At 36.5% G+C, this 24,072-nt stretch overlaps 2 protein-coding genes across 10 annotated transcripts; both read left to right on the top strand.

Annotated features, from left to right (window-relative positions):
* Window positions 1-51: 51 nt before the first annotated feature.
* On the top strand, window positions 52-4,858 carry LOC127799899 (uncharacterized). Of its 6 annotated transcripts, none has more exons than XR_008022668.1 (7): window positions 52-462; window positions 583-656; window positions 2,310-2,442; window positions 2,583-2,867; window positions 3,251-3,533; window positions 3,917-3,958; window positions 4,772-4,858. XR_008022668.1 is itself a non-coding variant. In XM_052334164.1 (6 exons), the coding sequence occupies exons 1-5, from the start codon at window positions 334-336 to the stop codon at window positions 3,521-3,523; spliced, it is 894 nt and encodes a 297-aa protein (XP_052190124.1). In that variant the 5' UTR covers window positions 52-333; the 3' UTR covers window positions 3,524-3,533; window positions 3,917-4,113. The 6 variants fall into 6 exon arrangements, 3 of the variants coding, with proteins under 3 accessions (XP_052190124.1, XP_052190125.1, XP_052190122.1); XR_008022667.1 differs by lacking the exon at window positions 4,772-4,858 and adding an exon at window positions 3,788-3,829 and having other exon boundaries at window positions 3,917-4,113; XM_052334164.1 differs by lacking the exon at window positions 4,772-4,858 and having other exon boundaries at window positions 3,917-4,113.
* Window positions 4,798-24,072, top strand: LOC127799897 (putative pumilio homolog 8, chloroplastic). Of its 4 annotated transcripts, XM_052334161.1 has the most exons (6): window positions 4,798-4,909; window positions 6,816-7,940; window positions 8,030-8,192; window positions 9,997-10,160; window positions 12,494-12,749; window positions 12,977-13,603. In XM_052334161.1, exons 2-6 carry the CDS (start codon window positions 7,033-7,035, stop codon window positions 13,079-13,081), a joined length of 1,596 nt encoding a protein of 531 aa, XP_052190121.1. In that variant the 5' UTR covers window positions 4,798-4,909; window positions 6,816-7,032; the 3' UTR covers window positions 13,082-13,603. The 4 variants fall into 4 exon arrangements, with proteins under 4 accessions (XP_052190121.1, XP_052190120.1, XP_052190119.1 ...); XM_052334160.1 differs by lacking the exons at window positions 4,798-4,909; window positions 8,030-8,192; window positions 9,997-10,160; window positions 12,494-12,749; window positions 12,977-13,603 and adding exons at window positions 19,080-19,242; window positions 21,067-21,230; window positions 23,217-23,472; window positions 23,595-24,064 and having other exon boundaries at window positions 6,274-7,940; XM_052334159.1 differs by lacking the exon at window positions 4,798-4,909 and having other exon boundaries at window positions 6,281-7,940.

Raw genomic sequence — 24,072 nt, 5'->3', positions numbered from 1 at the left:
CGTCCTAAATCCTAATCATGATCACCATGATATATAAATCTAATCTCTACTACCCCTCGCCAACGGTTTTTAAACGGGCAAAAAACACCCAGAGGTTCATCACTCCTACTCGTAGCCGCAGTAGCTCCAGATATATAGAGAAAGACTGTGAAGGGGCCGGGGGGGAAACGTCGTCGTTTCGGTGGACGGATCTCACTGCATCTGCACGCACGGCACAGTGACCTTTTAGCAGCAGAGTGCTGAAGAAGAGAACCCTCTTCTGGACTCTCGGTACCCTTTCCTTTTTCATCTTCAGATTCGAGCATTTTGGTGTCCTCAAGCAAGGAATCGACGATGGAGAGAGCTACTCCCGTGAGGAAGCCTCACACGTCTACCGCAGATCTGCTCACCTGGTCGGAAAATCCGCCCGCCGCCGCCTCCTCCACCGCCTCCGGCCCTCGCTCCGCCCCCCGTTCTCATCAGGTAGTTTCTTCTCTCCTCTCTGCCTTGGTTCAATTTTGTGTTTGATTTTCTACTTCAGGATTCGGCGATGTAGTGCTTTTTAAATTATTTTATTCCTGTTACGGTGCGGAATAATGTCAGCCATCGGATGGGATCAGTAAGGTGGTGTTTGGAGGTCAGGTCACAGATGAAGAAGTTGAGAGTTTGAACAAAAGGTAATAGATCTGGCTCACGCTTTAAAACAATTGATGAATAAGTAAAGCTTAGCATATCTGCATATACTTGTGGATGAATATGCGCAATTCTTTTTGCAATTGTTTTTCTTTCTGCTATTGACTTCCTTAATTTTATGAGTCACTGAAGAAACGCCGTCCGTTTCTAGTGGAGACTGCATCGAGAATTTGTCCGTTGAGCTTTTATTGTTTTTTGTCTGCTTACTTGACGTTCTTCACACTATTCATGCTTCTTTCTCTCATTTGTATCCTTTGTTTTTGTTTTCCTTTTTTTTTTTCTCTCGACGATATTCGTCTGCTGACCTTGGAATTTTTCCTTAGTCAATTGATCTCACTCTCCCCGATGCAGTTAACTGCTAACCTTGATCCTTTTGGTTTGGACTGTCAGATCTTATATTTGTTCTCCAATGTGTTTGATATGAGATTAATTTGTACTTGTTTTCCAGGAAAAATACTATTGTTTGTTTTTGCTTCGCCGATTAGCTTATGGTAACTGAAAGTTTCTTGTGCCGCATATATAATTTGCAAATAGCCAAGAGGATCTGTTAAAGGGGATTTGAAAACACACACTCCTAGTTTATTATACTAGAGCTAAATTAGTTTCTGAACAGCAAGGAAACCAAAAAATCTCCATTTTTTGACAAAGTTTGTTTGAATCAGACGGGTACTAAAATTTAATGGATCAAGTATCATCACTGACCCTGTTGTTTACTGATTAAAAAAAATGTAACAATAACAGAATTTCACTGGCATGTTCAAGATTAGGGCTACCATGTTAAGGAACAAGGGCATGGCTTATGTTTTCGGCTCACTTTCAAGCATCTGAAGAAGAAAGCTAGTTTTTTTTTTTTTTTTTTTTGGGGGGGGGGGGGGGGGGGGGGGTGGTTTAAGTAAGAACGCTAGTTCTTTGAGAATGCTAAACCACATAGTTCTCGATCCAACAAGTACTCAAAATCAGTTATGTTTTGTTCATATATTTCCACTAAATTTTATGTTAGGACATGGTTAGCAGGTAGTTCAGGTTTCATGTGAATCATGTCTAATGTATGTTCTGGGAAGGTGTGATTTCATTATTGCAGTTTTGGCTTTTTTTTATGCAAATCTTTTTACTGTTCTCCCAAACCCTTCTTCAACCAGTTAGGGAGTGTTTAGTGATGAGAAAAGATACTGCAACTAGAGGATTGGTTTGTCAGATGTTCAAATACAAATCATTGTTGTTTGTATTTCTAATATTCCCTTTTGATTTTTTGTTTCTAAGTATCAATATTCATTTACTTCAAGATTATAACTGGCTAGCTGAATTGGATTTCTTTTTAAAAGAAAAAAAGAAGTCAGAAAATTGGATTTGTTCATCAACTTTGAAATAGAATGATGTTTTACCAGGCATCTTGAACTTTCTGGGGATCATTCAATTGCTTTCATATTTACATGTGGAGAAAAAGAAAAAAGTCGCAGCAAACAAATATTTCTAGTGAGAGAGATCAATTAACTCAAAACAAAATATTGAGTTTCCCTATCTCGCTAGTGGTAGACAGCTAGTGCATTTTTGTAGTTCACTCATATGGTTGACGCGTCATTTTGAGTTCTTTTTGTTTATATGGTACTGCTGAAAATGATTGGCTATCCATACTCCAGGAAACCTTGTTCGGCAAATAAATTAAAGGAAATTACTGGTAGTGGCATTTTTGAAGCTGAGTCAGAAAACGGTACATTAGAATCTGATGCCAACGCCTCTCCAAATAGCAAAACCGGATTGCGTATGTACCAGGTATGTTGCAAATCATTGCTATTTTCTAGATGGATCAATATAGGATCTTAAATTCTGTTTTCTGTTATTTTAGCATGTATGCTGTGTTATTTGTCATCATTCAGTTTGTATACCTCTGTAATGGTTGGTTTTGTAATCAGCAAGCTGTCGCTGGAATCAGCCACATTTCATTTGGTGAAGAAGAAGCCGTTTCTCCCAAGAAGCCTGCCACATTGCCTGAGGTGGCGAAACAGCGTGAATTGAGTGGGACGCTGGAAAGTGAGTCTGAGGCAAAGTTGAAGAAGCCAATTTCTGATGCTAAGTGCAAGGAACTTAGTGGACATGACATTTTTGCCCCGCCTCCCGAAATTCAACCCCGCCCCTTGGCTACTCGAGCATTAGCATTGAGAGAGAGTATAGAAATTGGAGAACCTGCAGCTCGTAATGTAAGTACATGCTTCATAACTTCTAGTGTATGTGCCATGTTTATGACAAGGTTTGCCTTGAGAGAATTTGTAAGACTAGCATGCTTGTGTTTGAAAGATACACTGAACAAACGAAACAATTCATGCTGAAGCATAGATTCACCTGATCGTCCAAACTGGAATTCCTAAAATTTATAAATGTACTATCTAGGAAGAAGTGCGAAGCTTGAATAACCGTAGTTTACAATTTCACTTGGAGAAATTTTACCAGGCATACTGTTATATTAATTTGTTTGTTCATGGCTCAAGGTCTGCCTTTGCCTCACGTGGTTCTTCTTGCTTGTTTAATTGCATGTATTTTCCTATGCTTTACTGACACCATTCTATGCTGTTAATAAACAAAGCCTGCTGGAGGTCAGAGTAACGATATTGTTAGTGAGGAAACAGTTGTCAAGACAGCAAAGAAGATCAATAGCCAGAAATTTGCAGAGCTGACGGGAAACAATATTTTCAGGGGCGATGCTGAATCAGCATCTGCTGAGAGATCCCTGAGTTCTGCAAAGCTGAGAGAAATGAGCGGCAATGATATTTTCGCTGACGGGAAGGTAGAATCTCGAGATTACTTTGGCGGGGTCCGTAAGCCTCCTGGTGGCGGCAGCAGCATTGCCTTGGTGTAAAACACGTTAGGTCTGACTCAATAATTTTACATGGTTACATTGCGTCTGTTTTTAATTAATTTCCGAGGAGAGTTGTGGGTTTTAGTATGCCATAGGTTTTAACATGTCAACCAGAGAGCGTGGACGACTGGCTAATTGGGTTGGGTTTCATTCATGTCCATGATCTTTTGTCCTCCTCTGGTGTTTGTCTGAAGGAATTGCATGGGTGTTTCATGTTCTGTTTTGTTGCTTTGGAAATCTCATGTGTATTCATTCTTGTAGCAGATTCGGACTAGCTACACATTGATAATTATCTTCCTTTTCGAGGTTTGGTCGTGTCAATTATTTGATTGGGTTTATAATCCTACTATGCAAAGCGGTTTTAAGAACTTGCATGTTTCTCTTCTTGCTCAGGGTGGGATTTTCTGGATCGAAGATGCACTGAATCTACTAGAGGTTGGAAAAATATGTTTCCATGTCTTCCTTGTCTTTTCTGAACCCATTACTACATGTGTTTGCTTATGTAGTTAAGTCATATTAGAGCCTGCATTTTATTGGGCTCTCAATTTTTTGGATCCAGATCCAATAAATAAGGATCCAATTTACATCTTTATTATTTGTTTTTTATTTTGTTTTATGTTTTGTAAAAGAAATATGTATATGTAGTCTGACCCGGCCAATTGAAAAGGAAGACCTTACCAGATGGGCACGGATAGGAGACGAAGGGGGAAGGAACGTGCCCCCCCCCCCCCCCCCCCCCCCCCACCCCATTAGTTGCCACAACGACTGGGCAAAAGATTAAAAAAGCATGTAAAAGAAAATTAAAAACATGAAAAGACATCATGGTCCAATTCCTTGGGCACCAAGCAGCAGCAGCTGAAGCGTAACCAACCTGCCTGCACATCCACTGCAGTACGGACAAATATGATGGAGATGGCATATGTTTCCAAAGTACAATCTTTAGAAAACAGCTCCCTGCTATTAGCTTTCCAATTCAATTTCTCTGATTCTCCTTTGTCAGTGCATGTTTCTTGTCATTTGCCCGGAATACCCTCGGGCAGTTGTAGGTATCTTGTTTTTTGTTTTCATGTCAATTATTATATAACTACCCAATTTTTTTTTTACACAGAATATTGGTTAAATGGTGATTTATGAATTCAAAGAAATAAACAATATATTTAAGATATATATATTTCAAAATGTAGAATTAGGTTGTTACAAGAGATGTGAAGTTGTTGCTAAAAATGTGTGTTATATTCCAAAATTCAGCATGGGTGTGGCACAAGAAACGGGTCATTATGGTGCTTGCAGAGGGAAAGCCTGCCAAAAGAGGAACACATTGATCATGGCGTAAGAGCGCCTGTGGCTCTTGCAAGGAGACGATGGAGGTCCAGTTTTAGTGGGACGGTGTGTGAGTCTAATAATTGCTTCTTCTGTAACCCATCTAATTTGCTGCGATAATGATCTCGTATATATTATAACTAAGAATATTTATTCAAAGTAACGTAGAATTATAAAAGCTCATGAGAACAATTTTTTATAAATGAATTTATAAAAATGTCCGGGAATAGTAGCCTAGTTGGTAAAGTGTCTCATCAGTAGCAACCCAAGGCGCAGTGCTAATTGCACTAATAAAGCCAAAGGTGCCATGGTGTCAGTACCGAAAATTGCAATTCGGGTCTTAGAAGAATTCGAAATCAGGAAATAACTTATTAAGGTGTACGTACAAATGAGAGACTGCACATATGTCTAATCCTATTTAATTCTTATGACATGAAAATCGATTCTTTGGTAATACTGTTAAGGGGGGGTCTCATTGACCAATTGACATAATTAGCACTTTTAAATAATTTTGCACATATATTTGAATAAAATGCCTAATAGTTTTGTAATTTGTGATTATTCAATTAAACATTTCCCACCCACAAAATAATAATTAGTTGAAAGGGCTTTAGGAGTTTTTCTTAATGCCTTGAATAGTAAGTACTATGTGCTAATTTTTGTGGAGTTAACAAAGTAGTGCATATTATTATTTTGTTAACATGGAAGTTTCAACATATTTACAATTACCTTGATTAATTTTTATTAATCCCTTCCACATACACTTAAGTAAGATTAATCCATCCAAAGAAATGGTAATTAACAAATGTGGTTGCTAATTCTGATTTTGCCTTATTTGAAAGAAAAAAGGGTTTTAGGATAATAATAAGAATACAACTTGGCATTAATACATTTGTTATCATTACCATTAAGATGATCACTTAGAAGGAATCATTCCTTTTAGTGTTTATAATAATACTAACCTCTCCTATAATGATGAGTTGAAATTTATTTACATGAAAATGAGATTTTTAGAATCACAATAAGATATAATTGTGAATTTTTCAGTTAAAAAAAAAAAAGAAGATATTATATTCTCCAAAAATATCAAATGCTGGAGGAACAAATTAAGTTTACCAAAAGAAGAAAAAAAGAGAAGAAAAATGAAGGAGGACACTATTCTAAAAAGAAAAATGTCTGCACAAAACTTGCACTGACAGCAAGAGGGTATGGAAGGAAAATTATGGGGGGGGTAGTTTAGTCCTTTCAGACCATATCGATTTCAAGGAAAATGGAGGTGAGTCTGCTGTGAAAGAGATTACCAATCTGCTTCATTCATCGACAAAATATCAAAAATTGATTATTTAAATATTATTTATTTTTCTTTTTATCAGTATCCGAATATTATTTCAACATTTTTTTATTAAAATAATAATAAAGAACTCTCCAAAACAGAAAGAAGACTCCTAACAGTCTCTCTCTGTCTCTCTGTCTCTCTCTCTCCCCTCTGTGTGTGCCTTTTGCCTACTGCGACTTGCTCTTCATTTCAATGGCGTGAGCCTCAACAGTCACAAACCAGTCTCCATAAACCGTCAATATCAAAACCCCATTTATCTCTTTTTCTCTTTCTGCTCTCCATCTTCCTCGTTAACCCCAAAACCAAATCAAACCATGTAGCATAGTCGAATGCAACCCCGGATTTCTTCTTCTATACAATCTCGTACCATCTTTGCCACGCTGAATCTCTCGATGATAAAATGCATCTCCGGATTGATATCTGATTTGGGTTTCGGATCTTTTGTATTTTTCTGATAAATCTCTCCAACTCTCTGTTGTATAGATATAACTGTGTTGTGTGGGTCTGTATTTTCTTTGTTGGAATTGGAAACATGAATGGCGATCCAGAGTTGGAAATGTTGTTGAGTGAGATCCCTCGTGTGGCGTCTTTTGATCACAATCATCATCACCTTTTCCTGAATTCTCCACTTTTCAGTTCAAGCTCTTCCTCTGGCGCGTTGTGCTCTTCAGACGACGGGTTGCCTTTTGTGAAGAACTCGAATGGGTATGTGTGTGATGAACTTGGTTTGTGCGAAAATCTTCGTGGACTGAGTATCGGAAATGCAAATAACGATTATTCGGACGCTAGGCGGGTTCTTAGTAGTGATTTTCACGGCTACGAGGGGTTTCAGCGATCAATCCCTGGAAATTCTATGAGTCCTTATAATGCAGGTAAGTTAATGGGGGGAAATCTTACTATTAATAACTCCAACGCTTTGTATTCTGAACCCATTTGGTACAAAGACAGGATAGATTGTGTTATGGACCAAAGAAACCATAGAGAGCTTCAAGTATATAATCCATCCACCAATAGGCCTTATCTGAATGATGAAATGTGTTACTCGCATCGATTAGGGATGGAAATTAACGGGGATATGAGTCTACTGAATCCTGTGAATTCATCCCAATTTGTGTATCCCAATATAGTTTTCAATGAGGGGAATCCTTTGTGTAACAGTTCAATGTTAAAAGAAAGGTTTAGAGCAGTCTCAAATGGCGGAGTAGTTACCCCATCTATTTTGTCGACGACGAATAAAGGGGATGTTGAAGCTTTCAGCTGCGAGGATAGTTTCATTATAGAGGGGAAGGGTTTGAGATATGTTGTTGACAAGGGAGTTGACCATTCCAGAGGTCAAAAGAAGAAGTTACACGATGATATTGTAATGCAAAACCAGCAAGAGAAACAAAGAGGCCTACATGGTCAATCACAATTGCAAGGGATTCATGTGAAGAATCCAAGTCCGAGGAATTATGGTCCATTTCTTTTGCAGCCAGCATTTAGTTTACTGGCTCATGAACCGGGCTATGTATGCTGTATGGCAAAGGATCAGCATGGTTGCCGGCTTTTACAAAAGATGTTTGACAAGGGAAATCAACAAGATGTTCAGATGATATTTAATGGAATTATCAGTCACGTTATTGAACTTATGATGAATCCATTTGGAAATTATCTTATGCAGAAATTATTGGATGTATGTAATGAAGAACAGAGAACGCAGATTATACTCATGGTCACCGAAGAACCAGAAAACCTTGTTAGAATTTCTCTAAATACACATGGGTAATTCCTTTTTTCTTCTTCTTCCTTAGTGAACTTATGATGCTTTCATAGTCTATTGTTTCTGAATTAAACTATTATGGTTGCATCAGCACTCGCGTGGTGCAGAAGTTGATTGAGACTCTCAAAACCAGGCAGCAGATTTTATTGGTCGTATCAGCTGTCCAACCAGGTTTTCTTGATCTTATTAGGGACCTGAACGGAAATCATGTCATACAGCGTTGCTTGGAATACCTCAGCAAGGAAGATAATGAGGTAAAGGTTTTCTTTCTGTTTGATCTGTGACCATATGGTACTTTTCTTCTCAGGTTTCTTTAGTATGTTTTCTAAAATTTATTTTCTTCCTATTTAATTGATCAATGACCATACATTGTACCACACAATAGGAGTTCTTTTCCCCACTTCATTATGTTTCTTTTTATTTCTGGAAGATGAGGTTATGGTGGATGTGAGGCCATGAGAAACAAAAATACTAAATTGGAAATGAGATTATTTATAATAAGGTTGGAGTCACACCTATTGAAAATAAGACATTCAAGATGCAATTAAAACAGTTTGAAAATGTGACAAGACCAATAGACTCACCTGTGAGGAGAGTATGGAATGGTATAAGATACAACCAGCTTACAGAAGATTTAGCATGGATAGTGACAATTGGAGAGACTGAATCTCTATAACCAACTCCAGCAAGTGGGATTAAGTGTTGTGATGTCAATAATGCAGCTTCACCGTAGGTCACGAACTTAATTATGTGTACCATCTCAAACAACAGTGTGTTACGCATATATTATCAAACATTCAATTGATTGGAGATTACTCCTAATTTATAGTAGTCAGCTAACATGAATCCTTGTAAGCCATTTTTCTTTGAACCGAAAAGGTTGAGGTTGTATGCAGTCAACATATTATGTTGTCAAATTTTTTTCTTGTAATAGTTACAGGTCAATCTCAATCAATACTCACACAGAACATTCTGTTATGCATTATTTTTCAATTGTTTAGGGGCACTGAGTAGAATTCTACTTTGCTACCCAATTCATCAAAAGCCATAGCCAAGGGCTATATATTCGACCTTGCAACAGCTCCTTATAGTACCATAGGAGTTCATCTCTACTTTCATGGATCTTCGAATGTTTCAATTAGTACTGCATTGCATTTCACTATATTGTTACTATCAGATCTTATATCTATGGTCATCTTTCCTATAGCATTCAGTTCATCACCTCAACATGTTACATAAAAATTGCGTATTATTGTGATCCATTACTCATCTATTCTTTACCACATCTCTGGTTGGCAACTTTCTTGAAGTTTGTCTCCCTTGTGGAATACGTTACTGGAGTTGGACTTTTAACAGATATGAGAAAGCTTTCCTGGAGTTTGCTTCTTGCAGGATCTTGTATGAGCTCTACATGCATTAACTTGAACTAGCATATCCATAATGCTTTCAAATCTTGTAAGATGTTGAAGGGTAGTTCTGTAGGATATCCTCATGTTGGCAGGCATCAGATACACCTTAAAAGCTCATCCCCCCCCAACCAACAACACACCTGTGGGCACAGGAAAAAGAAAAAAAACTGTTTCGCTGCCAATTCAATTAGAAAGTTCTGATTATAGTGATTCCATGCCATACTAGTTTGGCACCAATCTGGAGTAATGGACATGATAATTAACAAAATAGGTTTTGTTTTGTACCTAATGAGGATAAAATGATCATTACCTGATTATGATCCAAAGGCTTGGATCATTATAAATTTGACATCATTCTGCTGCTGCAGAACATAACATCTGATTACAGAATATCTCATGCAAAGGTAATGAGCATTAACACATGGTTCATTCAAATACTGTACGTGGATTAACATATATAAATCTATGGAAAAACCTTCCATCAAATATTGTTCCGTTAAGCCTGTAATCTGATTCTCTTCCCAAATGTTGTTAAGAATAATACATAATGTGTTATTTCTAGCTATTAATTTGGTTTCAGTTGATTATTTTTTTCCTGCTACCATAATTTTATACCTGTTTCATCTTTTCTGTTGCTTAACCTTTGCAGTTTATATTTGATGCTGCGGCAAAGTTCTGTGTTGATATTGCAACTCATCAACATGGATGTTGTGTTCTAAATCGATGCATTACTCAGTCCGCTGGGAAGCATAGAGAAAAGTTGGTGGCAGAAATTACTGCCCATGGGCTTTTCCTTGCTCAAGATGCTTTTGGGTAATTATTTTTAGAGATTTTTTGCACCATATTTGCTATGTGATTATGAATTATGGACACTCTTGCACTGGCATCTGTGAGTTAATTTGGGTCAGACACCTTAAATTGATAGGATAATATGCAGAGAGATAGATATGTGGAAAGATTATTTTTGTTATCCTTAGCCCCCTCAAGATTTACATTGGAATGATGTTTGGGGTGGATTAAACTGTTCAATGACTAATCTGGCAAATCAGCTCTTTTTTCTTTTCCTAGTTAAGCACATTACAACTTATTTGTGAGCGGGAAGTTGATTGTGTAACAACTATGTTGATAATGTTACTCTCAACGATTATTTGTTTTTCTAAAAAAAGAAGGGCATCCCAAATTCATGAGGTTGTTTCTCTATGCAATCTTTCCCCAACTTTGCAAAGAGGTTGGGCTCATAACTCTAATGTCGAACCCATAATCTTCCAATTACAAAGGAGCCACTTTACTGTTACTACCAAGGCTCTCTCTCTCTCTCTCTCACACACACACACACACACAACAATCAGTTATCATTTGTAAATTAATTTAAGATGTTTTTATTACATAATAATAACTTGATTGGTTATCAATGTAACTTTTGGAATATTAAGGTAGAATGGTGCAAACTTACAGTGTGTTTGGTTTTTTAAAGGATGGTAGTATGATCCATAATAGGAGGACATGGTTGCATGTATTCTTATTTTAAGCTTGAGGGATAACCCATCTATGTGCCTTCAAGTATAAAAATAGAAGATTTCAAATGAAGGTTTACCTTCAAGGGGTGGTGCTTGGCGGTTGCAATTTAGTTTTGTTCATTTTTAGGCAGATTTTAAATGAAGATGAACCTTGGCAAAATAATAAGGTTGCTCTTGCTCTATTGTGATCTAGAGGTCATAGGTTCATGTCAGCAAACAATTTTTTTGGTGTTTGTGTTTTTTCTGTTAAACAAAATATACTAAAGGCATTTTATGAAATAAAAAACCTGACAAGGCTTTGTAACACCAAATCAGTCTTTGTTAATATAATGGAATAGATTGGTTGTGTTTTGGTTTTGACCTTCTGGGTTCTGATCCATTTCTTAAGCAGCTCAAATATCTTGGTTGAGGGTACGCACGTTGTTGGTGCTAGTCCAACCTAAACCTACCCCATCATAACCCCTGTTACTGAATGGAGAAATGGGCCACAAAAAAGGATCTAGCAGTAAGCCGAGCAAGTTGGATATCAAGCAGTTTAAGCAAGGGTGTTGTGAGTGATTCTGCCATTCTGGGTAGAGCAGCATGGCTGGTGTATCTTACAACCTTTGACTTGATTTTTCAATTCAACTGGCAGTGCAACTCACCAATTGATTTTTCACAATATTATTATGGTCTTAAAAGACCTTGTGCCTTTGAAATAGGAAATTTCCCATTAGGTTTGTGCAGATGAGTTGAGGCTCAGGCTAAAGCATGTAGCCTTTGTATATTTCTGTGCTTCACTTGTAAAACATATGAGTGCATCTAATTTTGGTAGTCCTCTATTTTCATTTGTTGCTAGACTGATATATCCTGGAAGAAGGTTCTTTTCTTTTTTTGTTTGTTCATATTTTGCTGTTTAGAGGTGGAAAGTTCTGTAATTAGTGTGTGATGGAAGACTAGCCACTGTGTATCTTTTTCATTTTTTCCCCAAATATTTGGTCTCGAAGTATAGAATTGTTTAGATACTGACTAACTTGAACCCCAGCTAATTTGTCTAGCAATTTTTGTCATTTCTTGTAAGCTAAGCCTTATCTTCTCTTAATGCCATCACATATTTGCTCTAGCTAAACTATGTTTGTTTCACATCCTCTTTCCCTCTTCTTTCTTTTCATATTGTTGTTTTTGTAGTATCATAATGATCATCATTTATATTTGATTTTTTTAAGTGGGAAATCCATGTTCCTTAATCCTTTCATCTTCAATGATAACCCAACCATTCAGCAGGTGGAGTCTTTACAATATGTCCCATACCTGGATTGATCAATCAATTTCTTACTTTGCCACCTCTCATTATTCTTAGGCTGCAGGGGTTGGTGCTTTCTATGATCTCCATATTGCCTAGTACTCGCACAATCTATTTCACCATTCACATTATGACACTAATAACCATATTATTCTTAAAATTGGGGAAGCTATCAGTTGGTTACGTCACTTAGTTATTATTCCATCATTTTCTTGCATTGTATTAATCCCTCTAAATCTAGAATCTCTACGCAAGAAGTATTTCTGTCATGCAACTGTTTATTTATCAGGGGCTTTCTACCACATCTAATTTGCATTTTGACTTGAAATTTGCCTCTTGTGTCCCAGTAATTATGTGGTGCAATATGTTATAGAGCTTAAGATCCCCTCAGCTGTTGCCAGCTTGATATCTCAGTTTGAAGGCCACTATGTGCAGCTCTCAATGCAAAAATTCAGCAGCCATGTGGTGGAAAAATGCCTTGAATGTCTTGAAGACAGCCATTCAAGAATCATCCATGAATTGCTTTCAGTACCTCGCTTTGAGCAGTTGCTGCAAGACCCTTTTGCAAACTATGTCGTCCGATCTGCCCTTAAATTTTGCAAGGTGCCAAACCCTCATACTTAAATTTTATCATGATACTTTTATAATTTTTAATTTCATTTGGAAGCATCATCTGAATTCTTATTTGACTTTTTGGTCTTAAAATCCGCATTTACATAGGAATCCTGCTCCCCGTAATTCATCCAACTTGGCCTTAGTTTAGGATTTCTGGCTTGCATATTTCATCATAATTCTCCTTTACACTTTTCCTTGTGTTTTTGTTGAAGCAGGGGATTCTGTATGATTCACTAGTGAAAGTAATTCGGCCTCACAGCATCCTGCGGACTAGTCCATATTGCAAGAAGATTTTCTCACGCAACCTCTTGAAGAAGTGATTTCTGATTTGCTGTCGTGAGAAGTGTTGTTGTCATCCCAAGGCTACTGCCATCTTCACGAATAACAACCAGTCTTATGTATCTTGGAGCTTCCATTTGTAGATTATGGTAGTCAGGATTTGGTGCTGATCTACTACCAAGAAGTTCAGAACCTGCTTGCATGATGTAAAGAAGAAAGTTTTGGACCTGCTTGAATTGTGGATATGAGTTGTAATATTCTGCTTTTGTTGTTCTAATACTTCAAAATGTTGGGAGATTGTAGAGGATCCAAATGTTGCTGCTTTTGCTTCACTTGGATTAAATCTGGATGCTTTGTTTATTAGACAACTTTGCTGTTTCTTCCTTCTCAAGTTGAGATGCTACTGATGTGGCCAACTCTTTTGCCATGTATGCTTACTGAAACTGTACATCTATGAAGCAGTATAGATGAGATGAGAAAATATTCAATACAGCTATAATATCATGTCATTTTAGTGGTGATGTAGTAGTAATCATAATTAAGCTAGTCATGTATATAAATTTGAAAGACATGGCAACGAGGATGAACTCTATTTTTATGTCGATATAGGTTGTATTCAATATTTATATTTTCTCGCATCTGATTGAGACATCAGTATCTGATAGGAGGCCTTGAGACTGGGGCCTGTTTGGCTGTCTTGCCATCCGATCTTTTTCTTTCCTACAGGCTGCAGCAGCACAATAGCACATAATCTTGAATTCTGCCCCCCAATTAAGTTCCACTCCTTGAGCACTCTAGAATTAGATAGTATTTTGAGCGGCGTTCTTCTACCTCGGGCTCGGCTCAGGAGTTAAAAGCATGTACGTTGTTAATGTGAGACTCGATATGGCGGCTTCATTCCAAACAATCCCTTGAATTAGGCACATGGAATTCGAAAGAATGCGTTTTATTCTAATAAGGGCACGTACACGTTGTACCGGGAGTAATTAGAGAACTTAAGAAACTGATGGGGTGACGTGATTAAAGCCAAAGCCTGAAAACTGATTAATTTTTAACCGTTGAGTACATGCATGCATACATACCTTGATTAATATATATTTGCATCTCTTCTGTGGAGTGGTTCCACCTTGAATTCATGTAAAATACTCTTTTCTTTTCTACACCAAATAATTAATACAAAATAACTTATCTATTTTAAATCCGAATATCATTTTTCTATTTGCACCAAAATTAATAAATTACTTCTTTCTTTTTTTTTTCCATAAAAACATTTACATGTATGTAGAAACGAAGCAACCAACATCAATTAGAGATGTTCACAGGGTGACGGAGTATGTTAGCTTCAGCATGAAGCTAACATAATTCCATGAAGTGGGAAATCCTGATTAAAGTTAACTAATTAATTTACTCCTAATTAATTGGCTTCAATCACCCCTTCACTCAGTTGGAGCTAACAGTTTTTCCTTTTCAAAGCCAAAGGTGTGATCTAAATCATTCAATTTAATAACAATCTTAGCTTTCTATAGCAAATTGGTTTGCACATTCTTGATCACATGGTAGTCTCATTATTATTATCATCAAATTGTTTATGTACGTTATTTTATCAAGTTATGTTCATTGATTGTCATGGTATTTATGATGTCACTTGAATTTTAAAAATTAAATTCACAACTTAAATTAATGCAAAAGAATCACATGGTAAAATTTTAAGCTGGGTGACCTTTATAATGTAACTTTGTATGAGGGAATGATCAAATATACTTTTAACGCCTTTCATATGAAAATGTTTTTGAAACAAATTAAGGTGAATATAGGCAATTGATCTAGTCCAATTAGTGTCTTACCTAATTGGCGTCAAAGTTGCAAGTTTGTTTGATAACTTAAATTTCGGTAAGAATTTATCAAATTTACCATAAGAGAATATTGCAATAACAACACATGTCTTCAAGTTTACTTTAATTGCAAAGACGCCACTCATTTTTAAAAAAATAGAAGTGACCTCAATTGTTGCTAAAAAGGATGCAAAATAACTAATATACCTTATTTCTCTCTTTTCACTCTAGTCTCTCCTTTTTTGTTGATTTCATCTTAATTTCAAACCCAAAAAAATAAAATAAATAAATAAACATCCTTGATGCCATTGAACCATCAAGGATTATTGTGGTTTGATTGAACCTAACAATTACTAGTGTTCAATAATGACAATCAAATTGCTAGGGTTTAGCAATGGAACCCTCAAAATCTTGGGTTCAGTTAAGGTTAACATTAGAGAAAAAATAAAAGAAGAGAGAAAGAGATAGAGCCTGAAAATGTGCAAGGAGAAGTCAAACAAATTAATGTGATTTGAGGCATTATCCAAGCCCATCATGGTGGCAAGGAGAAATTAGGTAAATGGGTGTGATTTAGGGTGAATAGATTAGAATGATCAAGTTGGATAATACCCAATGACATCAAGTGAAATTGTGGTAAAGGTTAGTAGCAAAGTTGAGAGGTTACTAGGTGATAGCAAGAACTGAGAGAGAGACATCGAGAGATTATATTGTGAGTGATTACTTGAGAACTCATGCAAATGTCAAATTATTGGTTAAATGCTCTTAATTTTTTTTTTTTATAGTGGGACCCCCAAAAGCCTAAAGATTGATGAATATGTGTCATACAACATCGCAAGAGGTCAAAAGTCAAAAAATCTAAACTATGTGACCTAACAACTTGAAAATTAGTTAAAATAAAAATTATAGTCTCTCGGAGACAACATGATAAAAAGGGAAAGAATTCTTTATTTCGAGATACTCGAAAAAAGAGTAATAATGCTTGTGCCCAAGAAAAGAAGCCCACGACCCATCTTGAGACTTCAACCCACAACCTATCGAGTAACTTGGGTGAGTGATTTACCATGAAGTTATTTAAGTGACTCGAAAGGTTAGTTGAGTGATATGAGAAAATAGTCAAGTAAGACTAAGAAACTATTGAAAGACTGATCAGGGATTAATCGAGTGATTGACTGAGAAGTTAGTCAACTAAGATCGAGAAACCAGTATGGTTGATAAACTAATTGACCTCATATTGAGAGACTTGAGTGATCCATCTTGGAAACTTCTCTCAACGTCATTGAGGGATCATTCTAGGAAGAGTTTCATAGGCCACTCACTCATAATAAGATTTATATGCAATGAGACTTTCATGAGCCATTCAGAGTTAGAAGACTCTTTCTAAACCATATGAGAGACCATTTTAAGAGACTATAGACTCTGAAAGACCAAATCTCTAGATATTATTTACATGAGACCGTAAAGAATGAATCAAACTTACTGTTGATATGTTTGCCTACAAATTCGAAAGAGTGTTCGATATATTTGTCAAAGAATGTGATTTTCTTGGTACATCCTCTTTATAAATAAGAAAACTCATTCGTTTGAGGTACATTCATAACTTTACATTAATTAGAGCTCTATTTCCTCTGCATTCTACACTTTTATTCAAAGACCGACTTAATCAAGTATCAGATGGCTCACAGGGGAGGTTACTCATTTCCCTTAACCAATTTCTTTCTTGCAAGTCATCCATAGACTTTCTCGATATGAATAAATTTATTGTTGTGTTTAAATAAAAATAAAAATTATATTAACTAAATTAAATTAAGTTAAAATTATCTCATATATATGTTTAATGAACTTTGTTGCTTAAATAAAAGGTGTAGTAGTCTTTTTAGGAAATTTTTTAAAGTAATTTGGAGAAAATAAAATTTCAAGAGTATCTAGGACAAGACCCAAAGTTTAGGAGCTACTATGTCAACTCGCGTAATGTTGTTAGTAATAGAAGGTGTTGTGGCTAATTATAAAAAGTTAGAGAGTTATAAGACAAATTTTAAATTTCAAGAGGTATCTTAATTAAAATGTTAAAGTTTAAGAAGTGTATGATTAATTTATTTAAAATATGAAGAAGAGATGTTAGAGAAAATATAATTTAAGAAGAAAGAAAAAGCAATGTGAGAGAAATTTTTTTTTAAAATTACTATGAAATTTTTGGTTACTTGAAAATATTTAACTATGGTTAGTAGATGTTAAAGAGAAAATCCCAACATAATATCAAAGTATAAAAGGTATTTATTATAATTTGTAAAAGTTAACGATATTACTTGCATTTACTCTAAACATTAAGGGTCTTAAGAGCATTTCTTTTCAAACTATAAATATTATTTCACCATTATTATTGTTAAATAGAAAACAATTGATTAAAATAATAATAAATTCTCTAAATAAGAAGATGATTCTTTTTAACAGTCTCGCTCTCTCTCCTGTGTGTGTGCCTTTCGCCTACTGCTGCGACTTGCTCTTCATTTCAATGGCGTGAGCGTCAACAGTCACAAACCCGTCTCAATAAACCGTCAATATCAGAAACCCATTTATCTCCTCTTTCTCTTTCTGCTTTTCATCTTCCTCGTTTAACCCCAAAACCGAATCAAACCATATAGCATAGGCAAATGCAACCCCGGATTTCTTCGAAGCAATCTCGTATCATCCGTGCCGGACGGGATCTCTGGATGATAAAATGCTTCTTCCGGCATCTCCAGATTGATATCTGATTTGGGTTTTTGATCCTTACCTTTTTTTTTTCCCTCCATAAATCCTCTGCAACTCTCTGTTTGTATAAATATAACTGCGTCTCTGTGTTGTGTCTGTATTTTTCTTTGTTGGAAACATGAATGGCGATCCAGAGCTGGAAATGTTGTTGAGTGAGATCCCTCGTGTGGCATCTTTCGATCAAAATCATCATAATCTTTTCCTGAATTCTCCACTTTTCAGTTCAAGCTCTTCGTCTGGCGCCTTTTGTTCTTCAGACGACGGGTTTTCGCCTTCTGTGAAGAACTCGAATGGGTATGTGTGTGATGAACTTGGTTTGTGTGAAAATCTTCGTGGAATGAGTATCAGAAATGCAAATAAAGATTATTCGGACGCTAGGCGTGTTCTTAGTAGTGATTTTCATGGCTACGAGGGGTTCCGGCGTTCAATCCCGGGAAATTCTATGAGTCCTTATAATGCAGGTAAGTTAATGGGGGAAAATCATACTATTAATCAGTCCAACGCTTTGTATTCCGAACCCTTTTGCTTCAAAAATAGGATAGATTGTGTTATGGACCAAAGAAGCCATCAGAACAATGACTCTTACAATAGAGACTTTCGATTATATAATCCATCTACCAATTGGCCTTATCTGAATGGTGAAATGTGTTACCCAAATGATCAAGTAGGGATGGAATTTAATGAGGATATGAGTCTGTTGAATCCTGTGAATTCATCCCAGTTGGTGTATCCTAATATGGTTTTGAATGAGGGAACTCCATTGTGTAACAGTTCAATGTTAAAAGAAAAGTTTAGAGCAGTCTCAAATGGAGGAATAGTCCCCCAATCTATTTTGTCGATGACAAAGAAAGGGGATGTTGAAGCGTTCAGCTGCGAGGACAGTTTCATTATACAGGGGAAGGGTTTGAGATATCTTGTTGACAAAGGATTTGATCATTCCAGAGGTCAAAAGAAGTTACACCATGATATTTTAATGCAAAGCCGGCAAGAGAAACAACGATGGCTACATGGTCAATCACAATTGGAAGGGATTCATATGAAGAATCTAAGTCTGAGGAATTATACTCCATTTCTTTTGCAGCCAGCATTTAGTTTACTGGCTCAGGAACCGGGCTATGTATACTATATGGCAAAGGATCAGCATGGTTGCCGGCTTTTACAAAAGATGTTTGATAAGGGAAACCAACAAGATGTTCAGATGATATTTCATGGAATTATCAATCACGTTATTGAACTTATGATGAATCCATTTGGAAATTATCTTATGCAGAAATTATTGGATGTATGTAATGAAGAACAGAGAACTCAGATTATACTCATGGTCACTGAAGAACCAGAGAACCTTGTTAGAATTTCTCTAAATACACATGGGTAATTCTTTTCTTCTTCTTCCTTAGTGAACTTATGATGCTTTCATAGTCCCTATTGTTTCTGAATTAAACTATTATGGTTGCATCAGCACTCGCGTGGTGCAGAAGTTGATTGAGACTCTCAAAACCAGGCAGCAGATTTTATTGGTTGTATCAGCTGTCCAACCAGGTTTTCTTGATCTTATTAGGGACTTGAATGGAAATCATGTCATACAGCGTTGCCTGGAATACCTCAGCAAGGAAGATAATGAGGTAAAAAGGTTTTCTTTCTGTTTGGTCTGTGACCAGATGGTAAATTTCTTCTCAAGTATGCTTTCTGAAATTTGTTTTCATTCTATTTAACTGTTCAGTCACCATAGAGTGTACCACAAATATATGAATTATTTTATTCTCTTCATTGCATTTCTTTTTATTTCTGGATTACGAGGTTATGGTGGATGTTAGGCCATGAAAAAAAAAACTAATTTAGAAAGGAGTTATTTATAATAAGGTTGGAGCTGCATCTACTGAAAATATGTTATGCAAGATGCAATTAAGATGGTTTTTACATGTGAGAAGACCAATAGACTCACTTGTGAGGAGTATGAAATGGTATACTATAGATACAACGGGCTTACAGAAGATATAGCACAGATAGGGATAATTGGAGAGGTAGAAAATATATAACCAACTCCACCAAGTGGGATTAAGGTTTGTAATGATGATAATGAGGCTCCACCTTAGTTCATATTACTATACTTGATTTTGTGTTGCATCTTCACCAACAGTGTGTTACATATATTATCAACACAATTCAACTGAATGGAGATTACTCCCAATTTATAGTGGTTAACTATATGAAACCTTGTAAACCATTTTTCTCTGAACTGTAATTGGTAAAGGCTATATAACATATTATGTAATCAATTTTATTTCTTGTGATAGTAGCAGGTCAATCAATATTCATATAGACCATTCTGTTTTGCATTATTTTTCAATTGTTTAGGGCCACTGAGTAGAATTCTACTTTGCTACCTCCTTCTTCAAAAGCCATAGCTAACAAGGGCCATGTCTTCTAGCTTGCTACGGCTCGTTATGGTACCATATTAATTCATTTCTATTTGCAGGGAACTTCAAACATCTGGATTAGCAATTTGCATAACATTTCACTATATTGCTACTATCAGATTTTATTTCTGTGGTCATCTTACCTAGAAAATTGAGTTCATCACCTCAACATGCTACTTGTCAACATGTTATGTAAGAATTACTTGTTATTGCTATCCATTATTCGTTTCTTCTTAAGGAAATCTCTGGTTGGATTTTTTCCTGATGTTCTCCCTTGTGGAATTCTACTGGAGTAAGTACGCTAAGAGATATGAGAAAACTTTCCTGGATTTTGCATGATGCAGGGTCTTGTATGAGCTTTACATGCATTAACTTGAACTAGCATATTCATGATGCTTCCAAAGCTTCTAAGGGTGGTTTTGTAGGATGTCTCATGTTGGCAGGCATCAAACACAGATACACTTAAAGCCCATGCCAACACCATCTTCAACACCCCCCCCCCCCCCCCCCCCCCCTTGCCGCTGGGGGGCAACCCACACACACACAGAGGAAAATAAGAAACTGCTGATCCAGTCAGTTCTGACCATAGCGATGCATTCCATGTTATGCTAGTGTGGCTCCAATCTGGCGTCGTGGACATGATACTCAATGAAATAAGTTATGTTTTGTACCTAATGAGGATAAAATGATTGCTACCTGATTATGATCCAAATGCTTGGGTCATGTTAAATTTGACATTCTCCTAACATAACATCTGATAGTAGAATATTTCATACAAGGTAATGAGCATTAATACACAGTTCAGTCAAATGCTCTATATCGTTAACCCATGAACTACTAAATCTATGGAAAACCTTCCATCAGATATGGTTCCATTAAGCCTGCAATCTGATTGTCTTTCTGAATGTTTTTAAGAATAATACTAGAGTGTGATTGCTAGCTATTAATACTAGAATACGTTTTCAGTTGATTATTTTGTTCCTGCTACCTTGATTTTATACCTTTGTTGTCTTTTCTGTTGCTTTGCAGTTTATATTTGATGCTGCGGCAAAGTCCTGTGTTGATATTGCAACTCATCAACATGGATGTTGTGTTCTGAATCGATGCATTGCTCAGTCTGCTGGGAAGCATCGAGAAAAGTTGGTGGCAGAAATTGCTGCCCAGGGGTTTTTCCTTGCTCAAGATGCTTATGGGTAATTATTTTTAGAGATTTTTGCACCATATTTGGTATGTGATTATGCATTATGGACACTTATAGAATCACACATGTGAGTTAAGTTGGGTCAGACACCTTAAATAGATAGGGTAATATGCAGAGAGATAGATCTGTGGTAAGAGTGTTTTTGTTATCCTTGGACCCCTCTTGATGTACATCAGGAATGATGTTTAGGGGGATTAAACTGTTCATTGATTGGTCTGACAAATAAATTCTTTTTTCTTTTCCTTGTTAAGCACATTACAACTTATTTATGAGTAGGATGTTGATTTACAATTATGTTGATAATGTTACTCAACAATTATTTTTCTTTTGAAAAATGGGCGTCCCAAATGCATGAGGCTCCTTGGATTGCGAGAGCTAGGGGAGGGTCATTTCTCTACACCCTTTGCAAAGAGGTTGGGTTCATAACTTGAACCATAATCTGGTACTTGGCAGGGCATTGCAATCGTACCCTTCTAGGGTGATACTTGGCAGTTGGAATTTAGTTTTTAGGCAGATTTTGAATGAAGATAAACCTTGGTGCAATGGTGAGGCTGCTCTTGGTCTGTTATGATGTGGAGATCATAGGTTCAAGTCAGCAAACAGCTCATTTGGTGGTTGTGTTTTTCATATTATGCAAAATATATAAAGAACATTTTGTGATGCAAAAAACCAGACAGGGCTTTGTGACACCAAATCTGGCGTTTGCTTATTAATAGAATAGAAGGGTTGTGTTTCGGTTTTGACCTTCTGATCCATTTCTTAAACAGCTCAAATATCTAGGTTGAGAGTATGCATGTTGTGATTGGTGCTAGTCCAAGCTAAACCTGCCCCACCATAGCCCCTTTTTACTGAATGGAGAAGTGGACCACAAAAAGTGTCTGGCAGAAAACTGATCAAGTTGGATATCAAGCAATTTAATTCACAATGTTGTATGTGAGTCTGGGTACAGCAGCATGGCCGGTGTATCTTACTTGCTCCTTTGATTTGATTTTTCAATTTCATTGACAGTGCAATTTGTTAATTGAGTTTTCACCATAATATATGGTCTTAAAGCACCTTGAGCCTTTGAAATAGGAATTTCCCATTAGGTTTATGTATATGGGTTGAGGCTTGGGCTAAAGCATTCAGCCTTCGTGTATTTCTGTGCCTTCACTTGTAACACATGAGTATATCCAATTTTGCTGATCCTCTACTTTCATTTGTTTCTGGAGTGATTGCAATATCAAATACATCAAGGAAGAAGGTTCTTTTCTTCTACTGTTAGTTCATATTTTACTACTTGGAAGTGGAAATTATGTGATTAGTGTGTGATGGAAGAATAGCCACTTTGTTTCTTTTTCCTTTTTTCCCTAATATTTAGTCTCTCAAAGAATAGAATTATCGATCAACTTTAATCCCAGCTAATTTATCTGGCAATTTTTACCCTTTTTTGCCTCTACATTTTGCTCTAGCTAAACTCATGTTTGTTTTGCATCCTCTTCCCCCCCCCCCCCCACTTTCTTTTTTTTCTTTACATTGTTGTTGTTTTTTTCATATCTTCATAATGATCATCCATATTAGATTTTTTTTTTTAACGGAAAATCCCTTTGATGACGATAAGCCAACTGAGGTGGAGCCTTGCGATATTTGCCATACCCTGATTGATCAATCGATTTGTTACTTTGCCACCTGTCTTTATTCTTTGGCTGCTGGGGATGTGCTTTTTATTGTCTCCATATTGCCTAGTACACCCACAATCTATTTCACCATTCACATTATGACTCCAATATCCATATTATTCTTAAAATTATGGAAGCTATGAGTTGTGGATATGTTGCTTAGTTATTATTCTATCATTTTCTTGCATTGTATTAATCTCTCTAAATCTAAAATCTCTACCCGAGAAGTAGTACTGTCAAGCGATGTTTGCCTTGTTATTAGGGACTTTCTACCCCATCTAATTTGCATTTTGACTTGGAATTTGCCTTTCGTGTCCCAGTAACTATGTGGTGCAATATATTATAGAGCTTAAGATCCCCTCAGCTGCTGCCAGCTTGATATCTCAGTTTGAAGGACATTATGTGAAGCTCTCAATGCAAAAATTCAGCAGTCATGTGGTGGAAAAATGCCTTGAATGTCTTGAAGACAGCCATTCAAGAATCATTCATGAATTGCTTTCAGCACCTCACTTTGAGCAGTTGCTGCGAGACCCTTATGCAAACTATGTCATCAGATCTGCCCTTAAATTTTGCAAGGTACCCAACCCACACACTTTGCGTTGTTATTTTGATGCTTCTCTAATTTTTACTTGAGTTTGGAAGGATAATCTGGAAGGTTGAAGACTTTTATTTTGCTTCTCTAATTTTTGTTGAAGCAGGGGACTCTGTGTGATTCACTAGTGAAAGTAATTCGACCTCACGGCATCCTACGGACTAGTCCATATTGCAAGAAGATTTTCTCGCACCACCTCTTGAAGAAGTGATTTCTCATTCGCTGTTGTGAGAGAAGTGTTGTTGTTCTCCTAAGTCTGCTGCCATCTGCCCAAATAACAACCACGCTTATGTTTTTTGGAGCTCCGAGTTGTAGATTATCGTACTGTCAGGAATAGATGCAGATCTACCCGCCGAGATATTCAGAACCTTCTCGCATGATGTAAAGAAGAAAATTTTGGTACCACCTGCTTGAAGTGTGGATATGAGTTGTAATATTCTGCTTTTGCTTTTCTAAAACTTCAAATGTTGAAGATTCTAGAGGATCCGAGTGTTGCTGCTTTTTGCTTCACCTGGTTTTAAATCTGGATGCTTTGTTTATCATATACTATTTTGTTGTTTCTTCTGAAGTTGAGATGCTACTGA

Source organism: Diospyros lotus, chromosome 4 (assembly GCF_014633365.1).
Source record: "Diospyros lotus cultivar Yz01 chromosome 4, ASM1463336v1, whole genome shotgun sequence".
NCBI lineage: Eukaryota > Viridiplantae > Streptophyta > Magnoliopsida > Ericales > Ebenaceae > Diospyros > Diospyros lotus.
Note: the sequence above shows the minus strand (reverse complement) of the source record. Positions and strands in the feature narration are given on the sequence as shown.